The sequence below is a fragment of the Triticum aestivum genome, chromosome 4B (assembly GCF_018294505.1).
Source record: "Triticum aestivum cultivar Chinese Spring chromosome 4B, IWGSC CS RefSeq v2.1, whole genome shotgun sequence".
NCBI lineage: Eukaryota > Viridiplantae > Streptophyta > Magnoliopsida > Poales > Poaceae > Triticum > Triticum aestivum.
Genome location: NC_057804.1, coordinates 436,031,204 through 436,050,996, shown reverse-complemented (window position 1 = coordinate 436,050,996; position 19,793 = coordinate 436,031,204). Strand labels below are relative to the sequence as shown.

At 45.6% G+C, this 19,793-nt stretch overlaps 1 protein-coding gene across 1 annotated transcript; it reads right to left on the bottom strand.

The window, feature by feature from the left end:
• Positions 1-7,148: 7,148 nt before the first annotated feature.
• Positions 7,149-9,584, bottom strand: LOC123092575 (THO complex subunit 4A). Its single transcript, XM_044514375.1, has 5 exons — positions 9,229-9,584; positions 8,967-9,110; positions 8,374-8,442; positions 8,110-8,288; positions 7,149-7,656 (listed from the first exon to the last, which is right to left on the bottom strand). Exons 1-5 carry the CDS (start codon positions 9,442-9,444, stop codon positions 7,452-7,454), a joined length of 813 nt encoding a protein of 270 aa, XP_044370310.1. The 5' UTR covers positions 9,445-9,584; the 3' UTR covers positions 7,149-7,451.
• Positions 9,585-19,793: the final 10,209 nt, after the last annotated feature.

The window sequence follows — 19,793 nt, the reverse complement described above, 5'->3', positions numbered from 1 at the left end:
TAACCATTATTCTCCTTAAATGAATAACCGTATTGCGATAGACGTAATCCAATCATGTCTATGCTCAACGCAAACACCAAATAACGATTATTTAGGTTTAACACCAATCTCTTTGGTAGAGGGAGCGTGCGATGCTTGATCATATCAAGCTTGGAAAAACTTCCAACACATATCGTCAGCTCACCTTTAGCCAGTCTCCGTTTATTCCGTAGCCTTTTGTTTCGAGTTACTAACACTTAGCAACCGAACCGGTATCTAATACCCTGGTGCTACTAGGAGTACTAGCAAAGTACACATTAACACAATGTATATCCAATATACTTCTATCGACATTGCCAGCCTTCTTATCTACCAAGTATCTAGGGTAATTCTGCTCTAGTGGTTGTTCCCCTTATTACAGAAGCACTTAGTCTCGGGTTTGGGTTTTACCTTGGGTTTCTTCACTAGAGCAGCAGCTGATTTGCCGTTTCATGAAGTATCCCTTCTTGCCCTTGCCCTTCTTGAAACTAGTGGTTTCACCAACCATCAACAATTGATGCTCCTTCTTGATTTCTACTTTCGCGGTGTCAAACATCGTGAATACCTCAAGGATCATCATATCTATCCCTGATATGTTATAGTTCATCACGAAGCTCTAACGGCTTGGTGGCAATGACTTTGGAGAACCATCACTGTCTTATCTGGAAGATCAACTCCCACTCGATTCAAATGATTGTTGTACTCAGACAATCTGAGCACAAGCTCAACAATTGAGCTTTTCTCCTTAGTTTGCAGGTTAAGAAAGTCATCGGAGGTCTTATACCTCTTGACATGGGCACGAGCCTGAAATCCCAATTTCAGCCCTCAAAACATCTCATATGTTTCGCGATGTTTCAAAAACGTCTTTGGTGCCTCAACTCTAAACCGTTTAACTGAACTATCACGTAGTTATCAAAACGTGTATGTCAGATGTTCGCAACAACCACAGACAACGTTCGAGGTTCAGCACACTGAGCGGTGCATTAAGGACATAAGCCTTCTATGAAGCAATGAGGACAATCCTCAGTTTACGGACCTAGTCCGCATAATTGCTACTATTGACTTTCAACTAATTTTTCTCTAGGAACATATCTAAACAGTAGAACTATAGCGTGAGCTACGACATAATTTGCAAAAACCTTTTGACTATGTTCAGGATAATTAAGTTCATCTTATGAACTCCCACTCAGATAGACATCCCTCTAGTCATCTAAGTGATTACATGATCCGAGTCAAACTAGGCCGTGTCCGATCATCACGTGAGATGGACTAGTCATCATCGGTGAACATCTTCATGTTGATCGTATCTTCTATACGACTCATGTTCGACCTTTCGGTCTCCGTGTTCCGAGGCCATGTCTGTACATGCTAGGCTCGTCAAGTTAACCCTAAGTGTTTCGCGTGTGTAAATCTGTCTTACACCCGTTGTATGTGAACGTTAGAATCTAACACCCGATCATCACGTGGTGCTTCGAAACACGAACTGTCGCAACGGTGCACAGTTAGGGGAGAACACCTCTTGAAATTGTTGTAAGGGATCATCTTATTTACTACCGTCGTTCTAAGCAAATAAGATGTATAAACATGATAAACATCACATGCAATCAAATAGTGACATGATATGGCCATCATCACTTTGCTCCTTTTGATCTCCATCTTCGGGGCTCCATGATCATCATCGTCACCGGCATGACACCATGATCTCCATCATCATGATCTCCATCATCGTGTCTTCATGAAGTTGCCTCGCCAACTATTACTTCTACTACTATGGCTAACGGTTAGCAATAAAGTAAAGTAATTACATGACGTTTAAGTTGACACGCAGGTCACAAATAAATAAAGACAACTCCTATGGCTCCTGCCGATTGTCATACTCATCGACATGCAAATCGTGATTCCTATTACAAGAACATGATCAATCTCATACATCACATATATCATTCATCACATCCTTTTGGCCATATCACATCACATAGCATACCCTGCAAAAACAAGTTAGACGTCCTCTAATTATTGTTTGCATGTTTTACGTGGCTGCTATGGGTTTCTAGCAAGAACGTTTCTTACCTACGCATGAACCACAACGTGATATGCCAATTGCTATTTACCCTTCATAAGGACCCTTTTCATCGAATCCGATCCGACTAAAGTGGGAGAGACAGACACCCGCCAGCCACCTTATGCAACTAGTGCATGTTTGTCGGTGGAACCGGTCTCACGTAAGCGTACGTGTAAGGTTGGTCCGGGCCGCTTCATCCCACGATGCCGCCGAATCAAGATAAGACTAGTAACGGCAAGCATATTGAACAATATCGACGCCCACAACTACTTTGTGTTCTACTCGTGCAAAGAATCTACGCAATAGACCTAGCTCATGGTGCCACTGTTGGGGAACGTAGCAGAAATTCAAAATTTTCCTACGTGTCACCAAGATGGAGTTCACCAATATCTACGTGTCACCAAGATGGAGTTCACCAATATCTATGGAGAGACTTTGTGTTCACCAATATCTATGGAGAGACTAGCAACGAGGGGAAGGAGAGTGCATCTACATACCCTTGTAGATCGCTAAGCGGAAGCGTTCAAGTGAACGGGGTTGATGGAGTCGTACTCGTCGTGATTCAGATCACCGATGATCCTAGTGCCGAACGGACGGCACCTCCGCGTTCAACACACGTACAGCTCGACGATGTCTCCCACGCCTTGATCCAGCAAGGAGAGAGGGAGAGGTTGAGGAAGACTCCATCCAGCAGCAGCACAACGGCGTGGTGGTGATGGAGGAGCGTGGCAATCCTGCAGGGCTTCGCCAAGCACCTACGGGAGAGGAGGAGGTGTCACGGGAGGGAGGGAGGCGCCAAGGGCTCAGGTATGGATGCCCTCCCTCCCCTCCACTATATATAGGGGCAGGGGAGAGGGGGGAGGCGCAGCCTTGCCCCTTCCTCCAAGGAAGGGGTGCGGCTAAGAGGGGGGAGGAGTCCATCCTCCCCAAGGCACCTCGGAGGTGCCTTCCCCCTTTAGGACTCTCCCCTTTTTCCTATATCTTGGCGCATGGGCCTCTAGGGGCTGGTGCCCTTGGCCCATGTAGGCCAAGGCGCACCCCCTACAGCTCATGTGGCCCCCCGGGGCAGGTGGCCCCACCCGGTGGGCCCCCGGGACCCTTCCGGTGGGCCCCCGGGACCCTTCCGGTGGTCCCGGTACAATACCGATGACCCCAAAACTTGTCCCGATGGCCGAAACAGGACTTCCTATATATAAATCTTTACCTCCGGACCATTTCGGAACTCCTCGTGATGTCCGGGATCTCATCCGGGACTCCGAACAACATTCGGTAACCACATACAAGCTTCCTTTATAACCATAGCGTCATCGAACCTTAAGTGTGTAGACCCTACGGGTTCGGGAGACATGCAGACATGACCGAGATGTTCTCCGGTCAATAACCAACAGCGGGATCTGAATACCCATGTTGGCTCCCACATGTTCCACGATGATCTCATCGGATGAACCACGATGTCAAGGACTCAATCAATCCCGTATACAATTCCCTTTGTCTAGCGGTATGGTACTTGCCCGAGATTCGATTGTCGGTATACCGATACCTTGTTCAATCTCGTTACCGGCAAGTCTCTTTACTCGTTCTGTAACACATCATCCCGTGATCAACCCCTTGGTCACATTGTGCACATTATGATGATGTCCTACCGAGTGGGCCCAGAGATACCTCTCCGTTTACACGGAGTGACAAAATCCCAATCTTGATTCGTGCAAACCCAACAGACACTTTCAGAGATACCCGTAGTGTGCCTTTATAGCCACCCAGTTACGTTGTGACGTTTGGCACACCCAAAGCACTCCTACGGTATCCGGGAGTTGCACAATCTCATGGTCTAAGGAAATGATACTTGACATTAGAAAAGCTTCAGCATACGAACTACATGATCTTGTGCTAGGCTTAGGATTGGGTCTTGTCCATCACATCATTCTCCTAATGATGTGATCCCGTTATCAACGACATCCAATGTCCATGGTCAGGAAACCGTAACAATCTATTGATTAACGAGCTAGTCAACTAGAGGCTTACTAGGGACATGGTGTTGTCTATGTATCCACACATGTATCTGAGTTTCCTATCAATACAATTCTAGCATGGATAATAAACGATTATCATGAACAAGGAAATATAATAATAATCAATTTATTATTGCCTCTAGGGCATATTTCCAACAGGTACAACTGACGTGTGAGATCCTTATACACAAGGATTACTCCTACAACGATGATTATTCATGCTTGTGTGTCTGCAATGACGACACATGTAATCATCTAAATGACGGAGTTTAAAATGAAGGATTTGGGTAAACCAAAATACCGCTCGTTACTACGAATTGAGCACCTTCATTCATGCATTATGATATACTATGTTGTTTATATCCATAATATATTAGAGAAATTTATTGTGGACAAATATTATCCATCCATAACTCTCGTGGTAGTTTATTCTCTAGACGTAGAGAAAAATCTATTTAGACCAAGAGATGATGGAAATGAGATGGGACTCAACGTTCCATAATGTCATTGGATCCACCAAACACAATTGGTTGGTACTCAAGAATATCTTTCGATGTCTCCAAGGCATCAAACATCTTGTCCTGAATTTTCAGTTTCACACAAATGTGAACACCGATATCATTGGATACATTGATCAGATCCCCCACTATGTCAGATCATTGACAAGCTTAGTATTCGTACTAGGTGTTGTAGCCCTCTCATGAAGAGTCTTTGAAACAGATCTCATGGCTACATCCACCAACCATTATCTCAACGATAATGTTTCTTATGTTGCCCGGATGCAAACAGGTTACATAATAAACAATATCACTATATTGCATATCTTGCAAGTCAAATCATGGGACCGATTTGTTCACCAGGTTTCTACCAACTTTTATGTTCCAAAAATGTGTTCATGGAAGTGCCAACTTTTATAATGTTCATTTTCTCCTTATTTTCCCCCTGGATTTGAAGGAGTTTTAGCAACATATCAAACACCTATCTCCTCATATTTTTCCCATAGGGTTTTTTGGAGGAGCTTTTTCAAAATGATGATACTTACACTAACAAGCATGGATTAGGAGGAGTGTTAGGATTTAATTAATTCTATTAATCCCTGCTTTTCCTAACCGAGGTGGTTGCCTCACATCCCTTCAGTCGCATCCCTTCAAAGGGCTATATACATGTGTAAACGACATCATCAATGAGAATAACTATTCACTTTTACTTCTTTGTCTCCCTCTCTCGCGTTCCTTTTCAACACCAATCACCAGAACCGCGGCGGCGAAGCCACCAAAGCCGGCCTCGAGCCTTGGTGCGGCCGAACCGGCGAGAAGCCAGGCGGGCACTTTGGGCTGCAGAGGCGCCAATGGCTGCGCGGGTTGGTTCAAGGGCCCCGCACCATTCCGTGGCGGCGACGAAGATCCTGGCGGCGCTGATTCCAACCTTCACACCGGAAGCGGCAGAGTCCACCAACACCATTGCTGCGGTGGCCAGCGACGAAGAGGCGGCGACCCCGCGAACCAGTCGAACAAATGCCTTCATTGATGGTTGAGGCATTTATATACGGATTCCGTCTGGTCGGGGATTTACAAGAGACGCCTGGTCGGGGATTTACAAGAGACGCCTGTACGAGGTGCCTGTTTAATGAATAGGTGCGTGTTCGTAAGGCAGTTATAATCTAATTGTAACACTGGCCTCTGGGAGACCAGATGAGCGTTAATTCGGCCCACAGGGTAAAAAAAGCCCAGAAGCATTTCAGTCCGTGGTCTTTTTGTACTGCTTTAAAAAAGTTCGGACCTACGCATCGCTACATGCCTAAACCATCTCGCACCACGTTCAACCTAACTACACAGCGGACGAGTTATGGACAATTTGCAGAAGATGCAGGGCATCAGGCCGTCGATGCATGGAGCAAAAGTGAACAGCACCGTTGAATCCTCCAATCATCCAAAGTTCGGCCGGCGACATTTTCGTTCAGGTTCTCACTAACTGAAAACCTCTTCAACCGCAAAACACAGATATAAACCACATTGTATATAAAGTAAATATTTCCTAATTATGGCAAAAAAAACCACTAAAACAACAGAACGTCAACCAATGCAACACTTACCACATTGGAATAGAGAAAAACTAAAACAAGCAACTCAGTACTTCGGTGGTTTATCATGCCACCAAAAACTAAGCTGATTGGCCAACTACAAGCCAACATTCATCTGCAATCATGCAACCGAACAGAAAAATTTGATCCTACGCTTCAGATCCCCGGCGAGGAACAAAGATATAGACGATGGGTTCCAAATAATACTTTGATGCCTAGTTGAATTTCAAACGGAAAGGCCCACCAACCATCATAAATGAAGTCAGCAGCTGCAAGGGGGCCAAAGGGGCGTCCAAAGAATGGAAAATCTGTGTACCACCAAACCAATTGACAACCCTTAACTGTTAGCAGATTGCAAAGCAAGATTTGCACCTTAATGCTTCTTCAGTAAGAAGCCCAACTAGCGAATCCACCAAACCAATTGACAACCCTTAACTGTTAGCAGATTGCAAAGCAAGATTTGCACCTTAATGCTTCTTCAGTAATTGACCCCTGAAGAAGGAAGATCACGCAAAACTTCTAAAAGAACAGTATCCCTCCAGCTGGGATGTGACTCGGTACGTGAAGAGAATATTGCTAGATTTGCACCTTGATTTGGAAGAAGCATAATTAGCAAAGCCACAATAACCATACCAGGCAACTTGTTGAGCACCTGGCGAAGGAAGATCACACAATCTCTCCAGCTGGCATGTGGCTTTGCTATGGGCAAGAGAATAAAGCAATGCTAGCATAATAACATAAGAGTAGCAACCACCTGCAATTTGAGAGAAAAGGATCATTAAACCCATGAATAAATTAACCAACTAACTGAAGAAATGTAAGCAGATAGGGAAACATACCTCTTACTAAAGATGGCTGAAGCTTAAAAGATCGTTCAGCAGGGAAACAGCGCCCAAAGACCACCCGAAATAAGGGTTTAGCTTGATCACCATGGCACATCTGAATTTCAGCCTCATGATAGATCGGCGGCACAGGAATGTTCACCTCATACATCTTCAATAACTTTCACATGCAGAGCAACTTGGGTGGTCCTTAGTCCTTGCGCTCCTCAAGGAAGGCAGAAACTAAAGGCAATCAAGTAATGTTCATAACAGTAGTGTTCACCGGTATCCACTCAACTCTAGTTCTATGTAGGACACATAACCCATACAATTCAGTAAGCCAAGAACCTGACAAGTAAAAGGTTTTGTTGTCCCTTGAACATATAGTAGCACAAAAAGCGGGAACAAAGGGGCGCCCTTCAAATTTCATGTTGAAATATCAACGCTGCAAAGATGTTGATTTATTCGGCGGTCTGCATCGGCGTCGTACCCTGTGCATGGTACTTCTCCAACTCAGCATCAAGTTCTTCAGCAGACCTTGGCTGACTACGCTCTTTCCCACGACGACCGCCAGATCCACTGCCTCCGCCACCACCACGACGACCCCTCCCACCCCTTGCACGGGATCTGTTCTGTGGCAAACTAGCTGAGACACCCCTTGGTGCACTGTAACAAATGAAGTGGTGTACGTTAAGGCGGGAAAATCTATTACTAACAGACAAAGCAACAAAAGGTGCACCTATAAACATTCAATAAAGCAGGAAAATGGTGGAACATGATTAATATGCTAGATAACCTAACCAGCTAACTATGTAGACAAAGATGAATTCTTGAAACTGAAATTCATAATTCATTTCTGCTAATACCCCTACAAACTAAGAACAAACTAAATGTGATGCCATTGCAACACGTCGAGCACCTACTGTTATATAATGTCAAATGAAATATTGGGCAATATATAATGGAACACCTCTGCAGTCGTATTATCACCAATTCACCATCCACAACATTTAATATCACACAAGACTTTATGACCAATTCTGGCAAACAGGCAAATTCAGATACTTTACTGGCAATAAATTGAATCCACAAATATGTAATGCGCCAAATCTAACATACCTCTTAGCAACATTCCTAGCATAGGTTCCATTATTGGTTGGTAGTGCAGCTGGAGCAGTAGGAGTGTTGGTCCCAAGTATCTCTATTTTCATAGGCTTGCCATCAAGTTGGACATTGTTGTATTTCCTCAGCGCTGCAACAGCATCACCACGCCTTGCAAATATAACCTCAGCTGTTCCCTGCAGAACGTAAGTACTGTTGGGCATCACACAGAACACACACATGGAAGATGGAACAAAGAAAAACATAAGACTAGATCAGTACCTTAGACCTCCCACTTCGGTCGTAGTGAATCAAGCATCGCTTCACATCACCCAGCTCGGAGAAAAGCTCCTGAACCATTCAAAGAAAAAATAACTCAGGAACAGTACCTTATGAACAAGAAACTGCAAAAAGCATTTTATGGAGAGCATATCAACATTTAAGTAAACTATACAAACTGAGAGACTAAGTTTATAACAAGAAAATGATTCCAAGTGAGCGTCAACTTATGAAGTAAGCAATAAGATATGCAAAAGCATCATCAATTAAACGAACCAAACTGAGACTACCGTAGAGCAATCGAAAACATAACCACGCCAGTCAAGAGGTCACACCCTTCCAAACAACCATTAACGATTAATTACAATTGAGAACTAAAGTCCTATTCACAGAAACAAGCTAAGAAAATTCAACAACGCGAGGCTACTAGCACGACCAAATCACAGCTGTGGTACTGAGCCTGTGCCAGATCTATAAAATAGCTTGACTAATACAACGTCCAGGGAAACTATGAGATTCTTTGAGACCAACTACTAAGAAGCAACCAAGTTACATGAGAGCAACAACTGGACATGTAGATCCGGCGACGTATATACCTTGAGGTCCTCGGTTGAGACGCCGAAGTCCAAATTGGTGATGAGGAGCTTGGTGCCGGTCTCGATAGCCGAGACCCTCCCGCCGCCGCCGCCTCTGGCAGAGGCGTCCGAGTACATGTCGTGCTGCCACGCCGATTCCGGGGCCTGGATCGCGTCACACCAGAGTGAGAAAACCACCAGATCATCCTCCCCCGCCTCGGCGAAAACGGAAGACCATCCTCCGCCGACGGCGCGAAGCCTAGCCCGTGCGATTCGTTCGTACCTTCGGCGGCTGGTAGGGCGCCGCCCTGTTCCCCGACCTCTTGAAGGCGCGCCTGTTGGGGCCGACGCCTCCGGCGGCGGCCGCTGCCGCGCCGCTGCCGGCAGCGGCAGATCCGCGGCGGCCCTCGCGGCGGCGGCCACCCCCGCCGGACGAGGAGTTGCCCTTCTTGTTGCTCTTGATGATGTCGTCGAGGGACATGTCGAGGGACTCCGCCATGGCTGCGCGGGCGAGCGGGCGGATCTGGCGCTAGGGTTGGGACGGGGGAGCTCGGCGACGGGGAATCGAGAATTGGTGGGGGAGCTGATTAGGGTTGCCAAGTCGTGGGGCGTTGGGGAATTTGGGAGATATTTTTGCGGGAGGCGGGCGCGATAAAATAGTAGGGGGGGACGCGTAGGGAGAACGCGTGGTGGTGAGGGCGCACGAGTCACGACCCACGCGGGCGCGACGGGGATTGTTTCGGCTGTGGGTCGGTTCGGGCCTTCGCGGTCGGACCGGACTCTACCTTGCTGGGCTCGTTCTTCCTTCCTACAAATCCCATTATGCCAAACCAGTTTTTTTCTTTTGACATCATTATTTTTTTTCAAGGGAAAGGGAGTTTTATTAAGTAGTAATAGTGTTACAATCAAGAGGCCACAAATCCTCGATACAATGTGGAGCCGAGGTCAACCACACAGCAGTTGTGCTCTGGGTACGGCTATAGTTGGCCAAACGATCTGCAACTCTATTTTGACTACGAAGAATTTTCTGAGGATAAAACTCCCTACTACACATTAACTCTTTGATCTCTTTAACCAAATGATCATACGCCGAGCGCTCAAGACTCCCGTTCAATAAGCAAGAGAGCGCTTCCAATGAATCCGACTTAACGACAACTGAAAGTGTAGAGTGTTGGACAGTCAAAGCCATGTCTTGCATGGTCGCATGTATTCCTGCTTCCAAGGAGTCGTTGCAGTGGAAGATCACACGATACGCAGAGAAGATGATATGACCGGCGTTGTCGCGAAGCACCATTCCAGCAGCAGCAGATCCGTCGGACCCGTTAAAGGATCCATCCACCGAGAGTGCCATATGACCTGGTTGTGGTTTCGGCCACGGCGCTGCTTGAGGCCTCGGTTTCTCCACCATGGGAGGGGTAGCCGAAGATGGCATCTTCCCTTTAACAATCTCTTCAGGTGAGAACCTACCCGCCAATCTGACTGATAGTAGTTGTCCAAGAAATCGACTGTGACATGAACCGGAGGAACCTTCTTACCATGTGTTTGGTCAGACCGCAGCTGCCAAATACGCCATTGGAGCATGATGATCATGTCTCGTGTATCATCATGACATCTAGATATAAGATGTAGTAGCCACTCCCTTACATTGTCAATCAACAAATCATCACCAGGGAGGGGCTATCTAATACGCATACTGGTCCATATACTTCTGGCAAGAGGGCACGCCACTAAGGCATGGAATGTTCCTTCCTCCTCCACACCACATAAGGGGCACGTGGATCTTGTTGCAAGATTCCTAAAGACTTTACATTTTTGTGTTGGTAGGGCTCCAGTGGCTACTTTCCAAGCCAATATTTTCATGCGTTGTGGAACCAAATATTTCCATATGCAATTCCATAGCGTTCGGCGACCGCTAGGGACAAAGCTAGAAGAGCCTCCTGCGAAAAGAAACCTCATGATCGCATGTGGCCAATTTATATGCACTTCTGACCGTAAACAATCTGTACGCTGCCCCGGGCAAGTTCGTATCTTTAGTATATGCTCGATGTCCAGCGACCAAAAGTGCTCTCTTAATCTGTCCAACCTCCAAGCACCATTTCCATCCAAAAAATCAGAGACTCTATTGAAACAACAGTTGCGCTTCGGGATGATAGGCCGGTAAGAATAAGGTCATGGGATCCAAGGATCTCTCCATGTACGAATAAGAGTCCCATTCCCAACGCGTCAAATTATACCCTTCTTCAGCAACTCGAGCCCATGCAATATGCCTTTCCACACCGCCACCCCATTGCCCGAGAACACAGTATCAAGAAGATGATCGGTAGCAAAGTACTTAGCTTTCAACAGTCTAGCACACAAACTCTCTGGTGCATCGATAAGTCTCTAGGCCTGTTTAGCAAGAAGCGTATGGTTGAAAGCTCTCATATCTCTAAAGCCCATGCCACCCATAGCTTTCGGTAGCTTCATCTTGTCCCAACTCAGCCATGCCATCTTCCTCTTCCCTTTTTCCACACCCCACCAGTACTAATGAATCATACGTGTTAGTTCATCACATACCGAGGCAGGGAGCTTGAAGACACTCATCACATAAGTCGGAATCGCTTGGGCCAGTGACTTGATTAGTATCTCTTTGTTACCTGAGGACATGTACTGCTCCCCCAATCTACTAACCTTTTCCTCAGTCTCTCCTAAATAGTTTCAAAATTCCCTTGGTGCATTCTCCCCTCCAGCGCTGGGAGTCCAAGGTACTTAGGCTCAAAAAATTCCCGAGTAATTTCCAGAACACCCTTTACTTCTGTAGCGACCATGGGCAAGCAATGATTAGAAAAAATGATGGAGCACTTTGATGGATTAATTAATTGGCTCGTGGCCTCCGTGTGAGTGTTCAACAAACCCTTCACCAATAATGCCTGCCGCTCCGACGCTTGAAAAAATAATAAGGAATCATCCGCAAATAAAAGATGTGATATCTCAGGGGCACTGTTGGAAATATGCCCTAGAGGCAATCATGGATGATGATATTTCCTATGTGTTTATGAATAAAGATAGTCCTTAGACATTATCAATGATGTATATCAGCAAGTACATGACTTGTTTGTGGGACTATGCATTGTATGATTACTGTCCTAAAAGGCGCCTAGTCGAAAGGGTTGTGTGGACGCGCAGTTGACTAGACTAGCATATGACACGGTCGATGGCTTGGTCTCGCTAGCCATGGAGCATTGGATGCTAACCGGATAATATGGACTCGGAAGGATATGGTCGGATTCGACGTAGTCGGATCCGAGTCGAGATAAGGTCTGAGTCGGACAGACCCAACTATGAGACGCAGCGATATGTCATCTGTGAGTTTCTAATACAACATACGTTCTATGTCCTAAGACCTGAGCTGGCGCATGTACTCAGGATGGTGACAGGCCTGCTTTGGGCCAACCAAATTCTACTCCGTGACTAGGTTGTTACAAAGGTAGGTTTCAGGCTTGTCCAGACCCATGCTGCGAGACATGGTCGAGCAAGATGGGATTTGCCCCTCCGATCAGGAGAGATATACTTTGGGCCCCTCGTGTGATCCGACCAGGATAAGCATGGCCATGTGACAAGGATTATGAGATAATTCGGGTTGTGGTCGGCATCACTGGAACGAGAAAGAGGTCGGACTAGCACAACGATGACAGACTCGCCTTGATCCTGATAATATATATCGTGTGGCAAAGGAAATGGAAGTGTGATGTACAGGTTCGCCAACTGGCTTCATAATGTGCTTAGTGGCCGGCATGCCTTGCTAGAGGCCGCTACCAACCGTGTAGTTCGTAGGTGATCCGAACTGTGGCCAAGTCACTTGAACATAAGGGGTCACACGCTTAAGGGAAGGAACCTGTGGGGCCAGATCGGACTCCACGAGTCAGATGTGATCCTGCTCGGACTCGGATCCCGGCCAAATAGATTTTGAGCTTTAAGGTCTGTGCGAGGCCCAAGTGTTGAGCCCACGACGGGCGCCTATATAAAGTGGAGGTTCGGTGCACTCATTCGGTTGATCGCTTCGTCGTTGTCACTAGGGTTTGCATGTGTTGCGAATAGCCACCTCCACTCATCGTTGACTATGTGATCAGACCTAGCAGTCCGGCGCACGGTGTACCTCCTACACACGCGGATACCGTTAGAGGCAGTGCACCTGCGCCGCTCCAGCGAACCTGTTCGTGGGATCCGATCGGCTACGAGGAGGAGACGACTCTGGACACGCTGCCCCAACTCTTCTTCAGTTGCACGGCACCGCGCGTCTAGTGGTAATGATCTGTGATCCGTCTCCCGTAGCATGTTCTTCGTTGTTCTGCACGTAGGAAAATTTTAATTTGCGATCGACGCACCCTACCGTAGAACCTGATGACCGACAAGTATATGGGGTCAATTGTAGCCTTTTCGATAAGTAAGAGTGTCAAATCCAATGAGCAGCGGAAGGAAATGACAAGTGGTTTTCAGCAAGGTAATGTCTGCAAGTGCTAAAATTGTAAGTAGTAGAGTAGTTTGATAGCAAGATAATTTGTAACGAGCAAGTAACGATAGTAGTAACAAAAGTGCAGCAAGGTAGCCCAATCCTTTTGAGGCAAAGGACAAGCCAAGACAGTCTCTTATGATTAGCAAAGTGTTTTTGAGGGTACACGGGAATTTCATCTAGTCAATTCCATCATGTTGGCTTAATTCGTGTTCGCTTCTTTGGTAATTTTGGTATGTGGGTGGACCGGTGCTTAGGCGATGTTCTTACTTGAACAAACCTCCTGCTTATGATTAACCCCCTCACAAGCATCTGCAACTACGAGAAAAGTATTAAGAATAAATTCTAACCATAGCATTAAACTTTTGGATCCAATCGGTCCCTTACGGAATAGCGCATAAAGTAGGGTTTAAGCTTCTGTCACTCTCGCAACCCATCATCTAATAACTACTCCACAATGCATTCCCTTACGCCCAAATATGGTGAAGTGTCATGTAGTCGACGTTCACATGACACCACTAAGGGAATCACAACATACATATCATCAAAATATCAAACACATATCAAGTTCACATGATTACTTGCAACATGATTTCTCCCGTGACCTCAAGAACAAAAGTAACTACTCACAAATGATAATCATGCTCAAGATCAAAGGGGTATTAAATAGCATAATGGATCTAAACATATAATCTTCCACCAAATAAACCATATAGTAATCAACTACAAGATGTAATCAACACTATTAGTCACCCACAAGCACCAATCTATAGTTTCGGTACAAAGATTGAACACAAGAGATGAACTAGGGTTTGAGATGAGATGGTGCTATTGAAGATGTTGATGGAGATAGCCCTCCCCAAGATGGGAGAGTTGTTGGTGGTGATGATGGTGATGATGATTTCCCCCTCCGGGAGGGAAGTTCCCCCGGCGGAATCGCTCCTCCGGAGGGCAAAAGTGCTCCTGCCCAGGTTCCACCTCGAGACGACGGCGCTTTGTCCCGAAAGTCCTCTCATTATTTTTTTCTAGGTCAAAATGACTTATATACCAGATGAGGGGCACCGGAGGTGGGCCTAGGTGAGCACAACCCATGAGGACGTGCACGGGCTCCCTGGCGTGCCCAGGTGGGTTGTGCCCACCTGGTGGGCCCCCTCTAGTACTTATTAACTCTAGTATTTCTTATTTATTCCATAAAAAATCCTCGTAAAGTTTCAGCTCATTTGGAGTTGTGCAGAATAGGTAGCCTGACGTAGCTTTTTCAGGTCCAAATTTCCAGCTTCCAGAATTCTCCCCTTTGTTGTATACCTAGCATATTATGAGAGAAAAGGCATTAGAATTACTCCAAAAAGCATCATTATGCAATAAAACAACATAAATAACAATAGGTAAACATGATGCAAAATGAACATATCAACTCCCCCAAGCTTAGACCTCGCTTGTCCTCAAGCGAAAACCAAAATCAAAAAACATGTCCACGTGCTTAGGGAGAGAGGTGTCGATAAAAACAAAAATACGGACATACAACCATCATGTAACTTACTATAACAGTAACAAACTTTAATATAGAACTTTTATCATAGAGCTTTTATCATAGACTTCTCATGAACAAGTGACAATTCATCACAACATTGAAGTATAAAGCATAAACTCTATTGGAAATCAACAAACTATGTTCTCAGACAACTTTGCAACTACAATTCATCATCTTTTCAGGAAGGGTCACGTATCAGAGCCTTTAGGCAAGTCCACATACTCAACCATCATTTAGTCTTCTATGATTGCTAACACTCACCGCGTACGCATGAGCAAAACATTTCAATCGGACACATAGAAAGATAGGGGCTTATAGTTTCGCCTCCCAACATATCACCTCAAGGGTGAGGTCAACAATAATAACTCATGCTACCCATATTCAACTGGATATATGTGCCTAGATCTTTCCTCACCACATGATGCTTGCCAAAGGAGAAAATAAAAAGGATTAGAGAGAAGAACTTTGACTCTTGCATGAAAGTAAATACATAAAAGTAAAAGATAGGCCCTTCGCAGAAGGAAGCATAGGTTGCCATGCGTTTTTTGTTTGTATGCTCAACCCCTTAGTGCAAGAGAACGTCACGTTATATTTCCCTTATGATGGCAACCTTTATTATGCAGTTTGTCACTTTTATTCTTCGTCGTCACAAGTTCGTACAACGCTCAGTATTCCCTTACACTAAATGATCTCACACTTTTAGAAGCAATTTTTATTGCCTTTTTGCACCGATGACAACTTACTTGAAGGATCTTACTCAATCCATAGGTAGGTATGGTGGACTCTCAAACAAGATTTGGTTTTAAGGTTTTTGGATGCACAAGTAGTATCTCTACTTAGTGCGGAATTTTTGGCTAGCAAAGATAGGGGCAAGCACCACATGTTGAAGGATATATGAAATGCTTATTGTTGGGGACATTTATATCCCCATCGAGGTAACTTAGTGATTTACGAAAGTTCTTCGGTTTCGTGCTAATCGAAAGTGGTTGTTAATAAGACTTGATCAACCTTATTAATGGATCATTTTTGGGAGGTATGAAGTTGATGAATTTAGTAAGCACTACCTTCTGTCCCTACCTTTTTGTTTTCTGTTTTCTTAGTTAAATGAAATAAAATGCCATGTTATGTTCATTTTCTGAGTTCTCCGTGCAATAAAAATGACCCAAAAAATAGAAGTTATCGGAATGCTCTGAAATTTTGATACAATTTTTTCTGAATATTTCTGAATTTCTGGTGCAAATAATATCAAAGGAAGGTGCACCAGGTGGGCACAACCCACCTGGGCGCGCCAGGACCCCCAAGCGCGCCTTGGTGGGTTGTGGTCCCCACGTGGGCCTCCTTGTCGGTTCAATATCCGGCGTATCTCGTAGTAGGGGTCCTAAGCTAGGCGTCTTGGAGCGATGGTAACATGGACACGAATTTTACCCAGGTTCGGGCCCTCTTGATGGAGGTAAAACCCTACGTCCTGCTTTTGATTGTATTCATATGGGGATAGTATACAGTACATATGTCAACCACGAGATTGTAGTAATAAATATGGGATTGTCTATTGACTAGCCTGGCCTCAGTTTATATAAGACATCGGAGGCTTTAGGAGAGTCCTTATCTTGGGCGCCAAGTCTTATGGAGTCTTCCTTGTATGCGGCAGGGGTTGTCCGAACTGGCCCATGAGTATACGACCATGGGGGTCCTCGGCCCAATCCAACTGATCGGGAGACGACATGGTGAATACCCCCTAGTCCAGGACATCGTCAACAGCCCCCTGAACCGGTCTTCAAGTTGGGGACGCTCCTCGATTCTTCCGAATTGTTCTTCACCTTCGGTCATTGGTCTTGAAAACTGGTTCAACAAATCTTCTCGTCTTTGATCTTGAGGATCGTCGAGGTGACTCCGAAGAGTTTACACGTCGGGTATCCGAGGAGCCCCTTTAAGTTTTCGGCCTTTATTAATGCCTTGTTATTTTTATGCCATACCTCGGGTTTGAAGTTGTTCTCGAGCAGCAATGTCCTCTTGCGTCCGAGCTCCAACATCGGACTGCATTCGAGGTATCTTTAGCAGCCGAGCACCAACGGCGTACTGCTTCCGAGCTCCAATGCCGGAATGTACCCGAGCTCCAACGCCGGACTATGTCCAAGCTCCAACGCCGGACTATGTCCAAGCTCCAACGCCGGACTATGTCCAAGCTCCAACGCCGGACTATATTCGAGGTGTCATAGATCACCTTGGTTCAAAAAAGTTGAAGGAGTTTAGCCGAGCTTAATGCCAGAAATGCCCTCTACGAAGCCAGCCACTGGCGTCCGAGTTTTATGCCGGACTACTTCCGGGGTGTCTATTGTAGTCGAGCACCAACGCCAGACTGTATTCGAGGTGGTGCACCACCTTGGCCATGGGCTGATTTTTATGAATTTAATTCTGAATTATGCAATATAATCTCTGCCGAGATGTATAGCCAGTAACCCTCAAGGTGCGTGTTGGCCTAATATCCGGGATGCACCTGAAGGAAAAAATCAAACCGCTGACCCTAGTAGCCCCTAAGACTCAGGTCAATTCGTAAAATCAGCCTGAGGATCAATTCCCATCTCGGCAGCATACTTAGGAATAGAAACGCGGTGTGCAAAGTCTTCGAGACTCAGGTTGGGTGCGGCCGACCAACCTAAGGACAATAATCTCCTCGAAAACTATATTGCACTTTAAATTTTCTGCATTGGATTGTTAATGCAGTAGCCCCCGAGACACTGGTCGGGTGGCAACACCAGATCAGGGGATCGATGTGCCCTTTTAATATTTGTGAATAATAAGCCCGAAGCCCAGTAGCCCCCGAGTCTTAATGCGGGCACGGGAGGCCGAATTAAGGATCAATATCCATAGTAAAATCACAAATTATGTGTAATGACTCTATGTATCCACTTTACATCATTAATGCTCGGATCCGCATTGTACAAAACTTTGTTGACCGACCATCGGCTTCAACCTCCTCGGCCAGCAGCCGAGGAGTGTTTGTCCTACTTTATAAAGCCTTTATGAGGGAAAATATTTATGGCAAATAAGGCAATCTGGCCATACGGTTTTATAAACAAAGGTACGCAGAGCGACATGTTATATTATTGTTTAACACAAGTAACATCGTCCAAAGGAAATAGTCCCGCTATCAGTTCCTTTCTTTGGGTTGTCATGGTAAGCATGATCATGAAACCTCAGCTCCGATCAATGTGGGAGGAAAATACCGAGGATTTAGTTCGGGGAAAGCTTCCAAAGTCTGTGGTCTAAATGACTCTGAAAGTGGCCCATCGTCGGCTTCTACCCCCTTGTAGATGCTACGCAGGGTGTTTTCGAAATAACAAAACTGAAGGAAATATGCCCTAGAGGCAATAATAAAGTTATTATTTATTTCCTTATTTCATGATAAATGTTTATTATTCATGCTAGAATTGTATTAACCGGAAACATAATACATGTGTGAATACATAGACAAACATAGTGTCACTAGTATGCCTCTACTTGACTAGCTCGTTAATCAAAGATGGTTAAGTTTCCTAACCATAGACATGAGTTATCATTTGATTAACGGGATCACATCATTAGGAGAATGATGTGATTAACTTGACCCATTCTGTTAGCTTAGCACTTGATCGTTTAGTATGTTGCTATTGCTTTCTTCATGACTTATACATGTTCCTACAACTATGAGATTATGCAACTGCCGTTTACCGGAGGAACACTTTGTGTGCTACCAAACGTCACAACGTAACTGGGTGATTATAAAGGAGCTCTACAGGTGTCTCCGAAGGTACATGTTGGGTTGGCGTATTTCGAGATTAGGATTTGTCACTCCAATTGTCGGAGAGGTATCTCTAGGCCCTCTCGGTAATGCACATCACTATAAGCCTTGCAAACAACGTGACTAATGAGTTAGTTGCGGGATGATGCATTACGTAATGAGTAAAGAGACTTGCCGGTAATGAGATTGAACTAGGTATTGAGATAACGACGATCGAATCTCGGGCAAGTAACATACCGATGACAAAAGGTACAACGTATGTTGTTATGCGGTTTGACCGATAAAGATCTTCGTAGAATATATAGGAGCCAATATGAGCATCCAAGTTCTGCTATTGGTTATTGACCGGAAACGTGTCTCGATCATGTCTACATAGTTCTCGAACCCGTAGGGTCCGCACGCTTAAGATTTCGATGACAGTTATATTATGAGTTTATGAGTTTTGATGTACCGAAGGAGTTCGGAGTCCCGGATGAGATCGGGGACATGACGAGGAGTCTTGAAATGGTCGAGACGTAAAGATCGATATATTGGACGACTATATTCGGACTTCGGAAAGGTTCCGAGTAATTCGGGTATTTTTCGGAGTACCGGAGAGTTACGGGAATTCGCCGGGGAGTATATGAGCCTTATTGAGCCATACGGGAATAGAGGAGAGAGGCCAAAAGGAAGGAGGCATGCGCCCCCCATCTGGTCCGAATTGGACAAGGGATGCAGCCCCCTTTTCCTTCTCCCTCTCCACCTCTTTCCTTCTCTCCTACTCCAACAAGGAAAGGAGGAGTCCTACTCCCACCAGGAGTAGGACTCCCCCCTTGGCGCGCCCTCCTCCCCCTTGATCCTTTATATACGGGGGCGGGGGGCACCCCATAGACACAACAATTGATCCCTTGGATCTCTTAGCCGTGTGCGGCGCCCCCCTCCACCATAGTCCACCTCGATAATACTGTAGCGGTGCTTAGGCGAAGCCCTGCGACGGTAGAACATCAAGATCATCACCACGCCGTCGTGCTGACGGAACTCTCCCTCGACACTCGGCTGGATCAGAGTTCG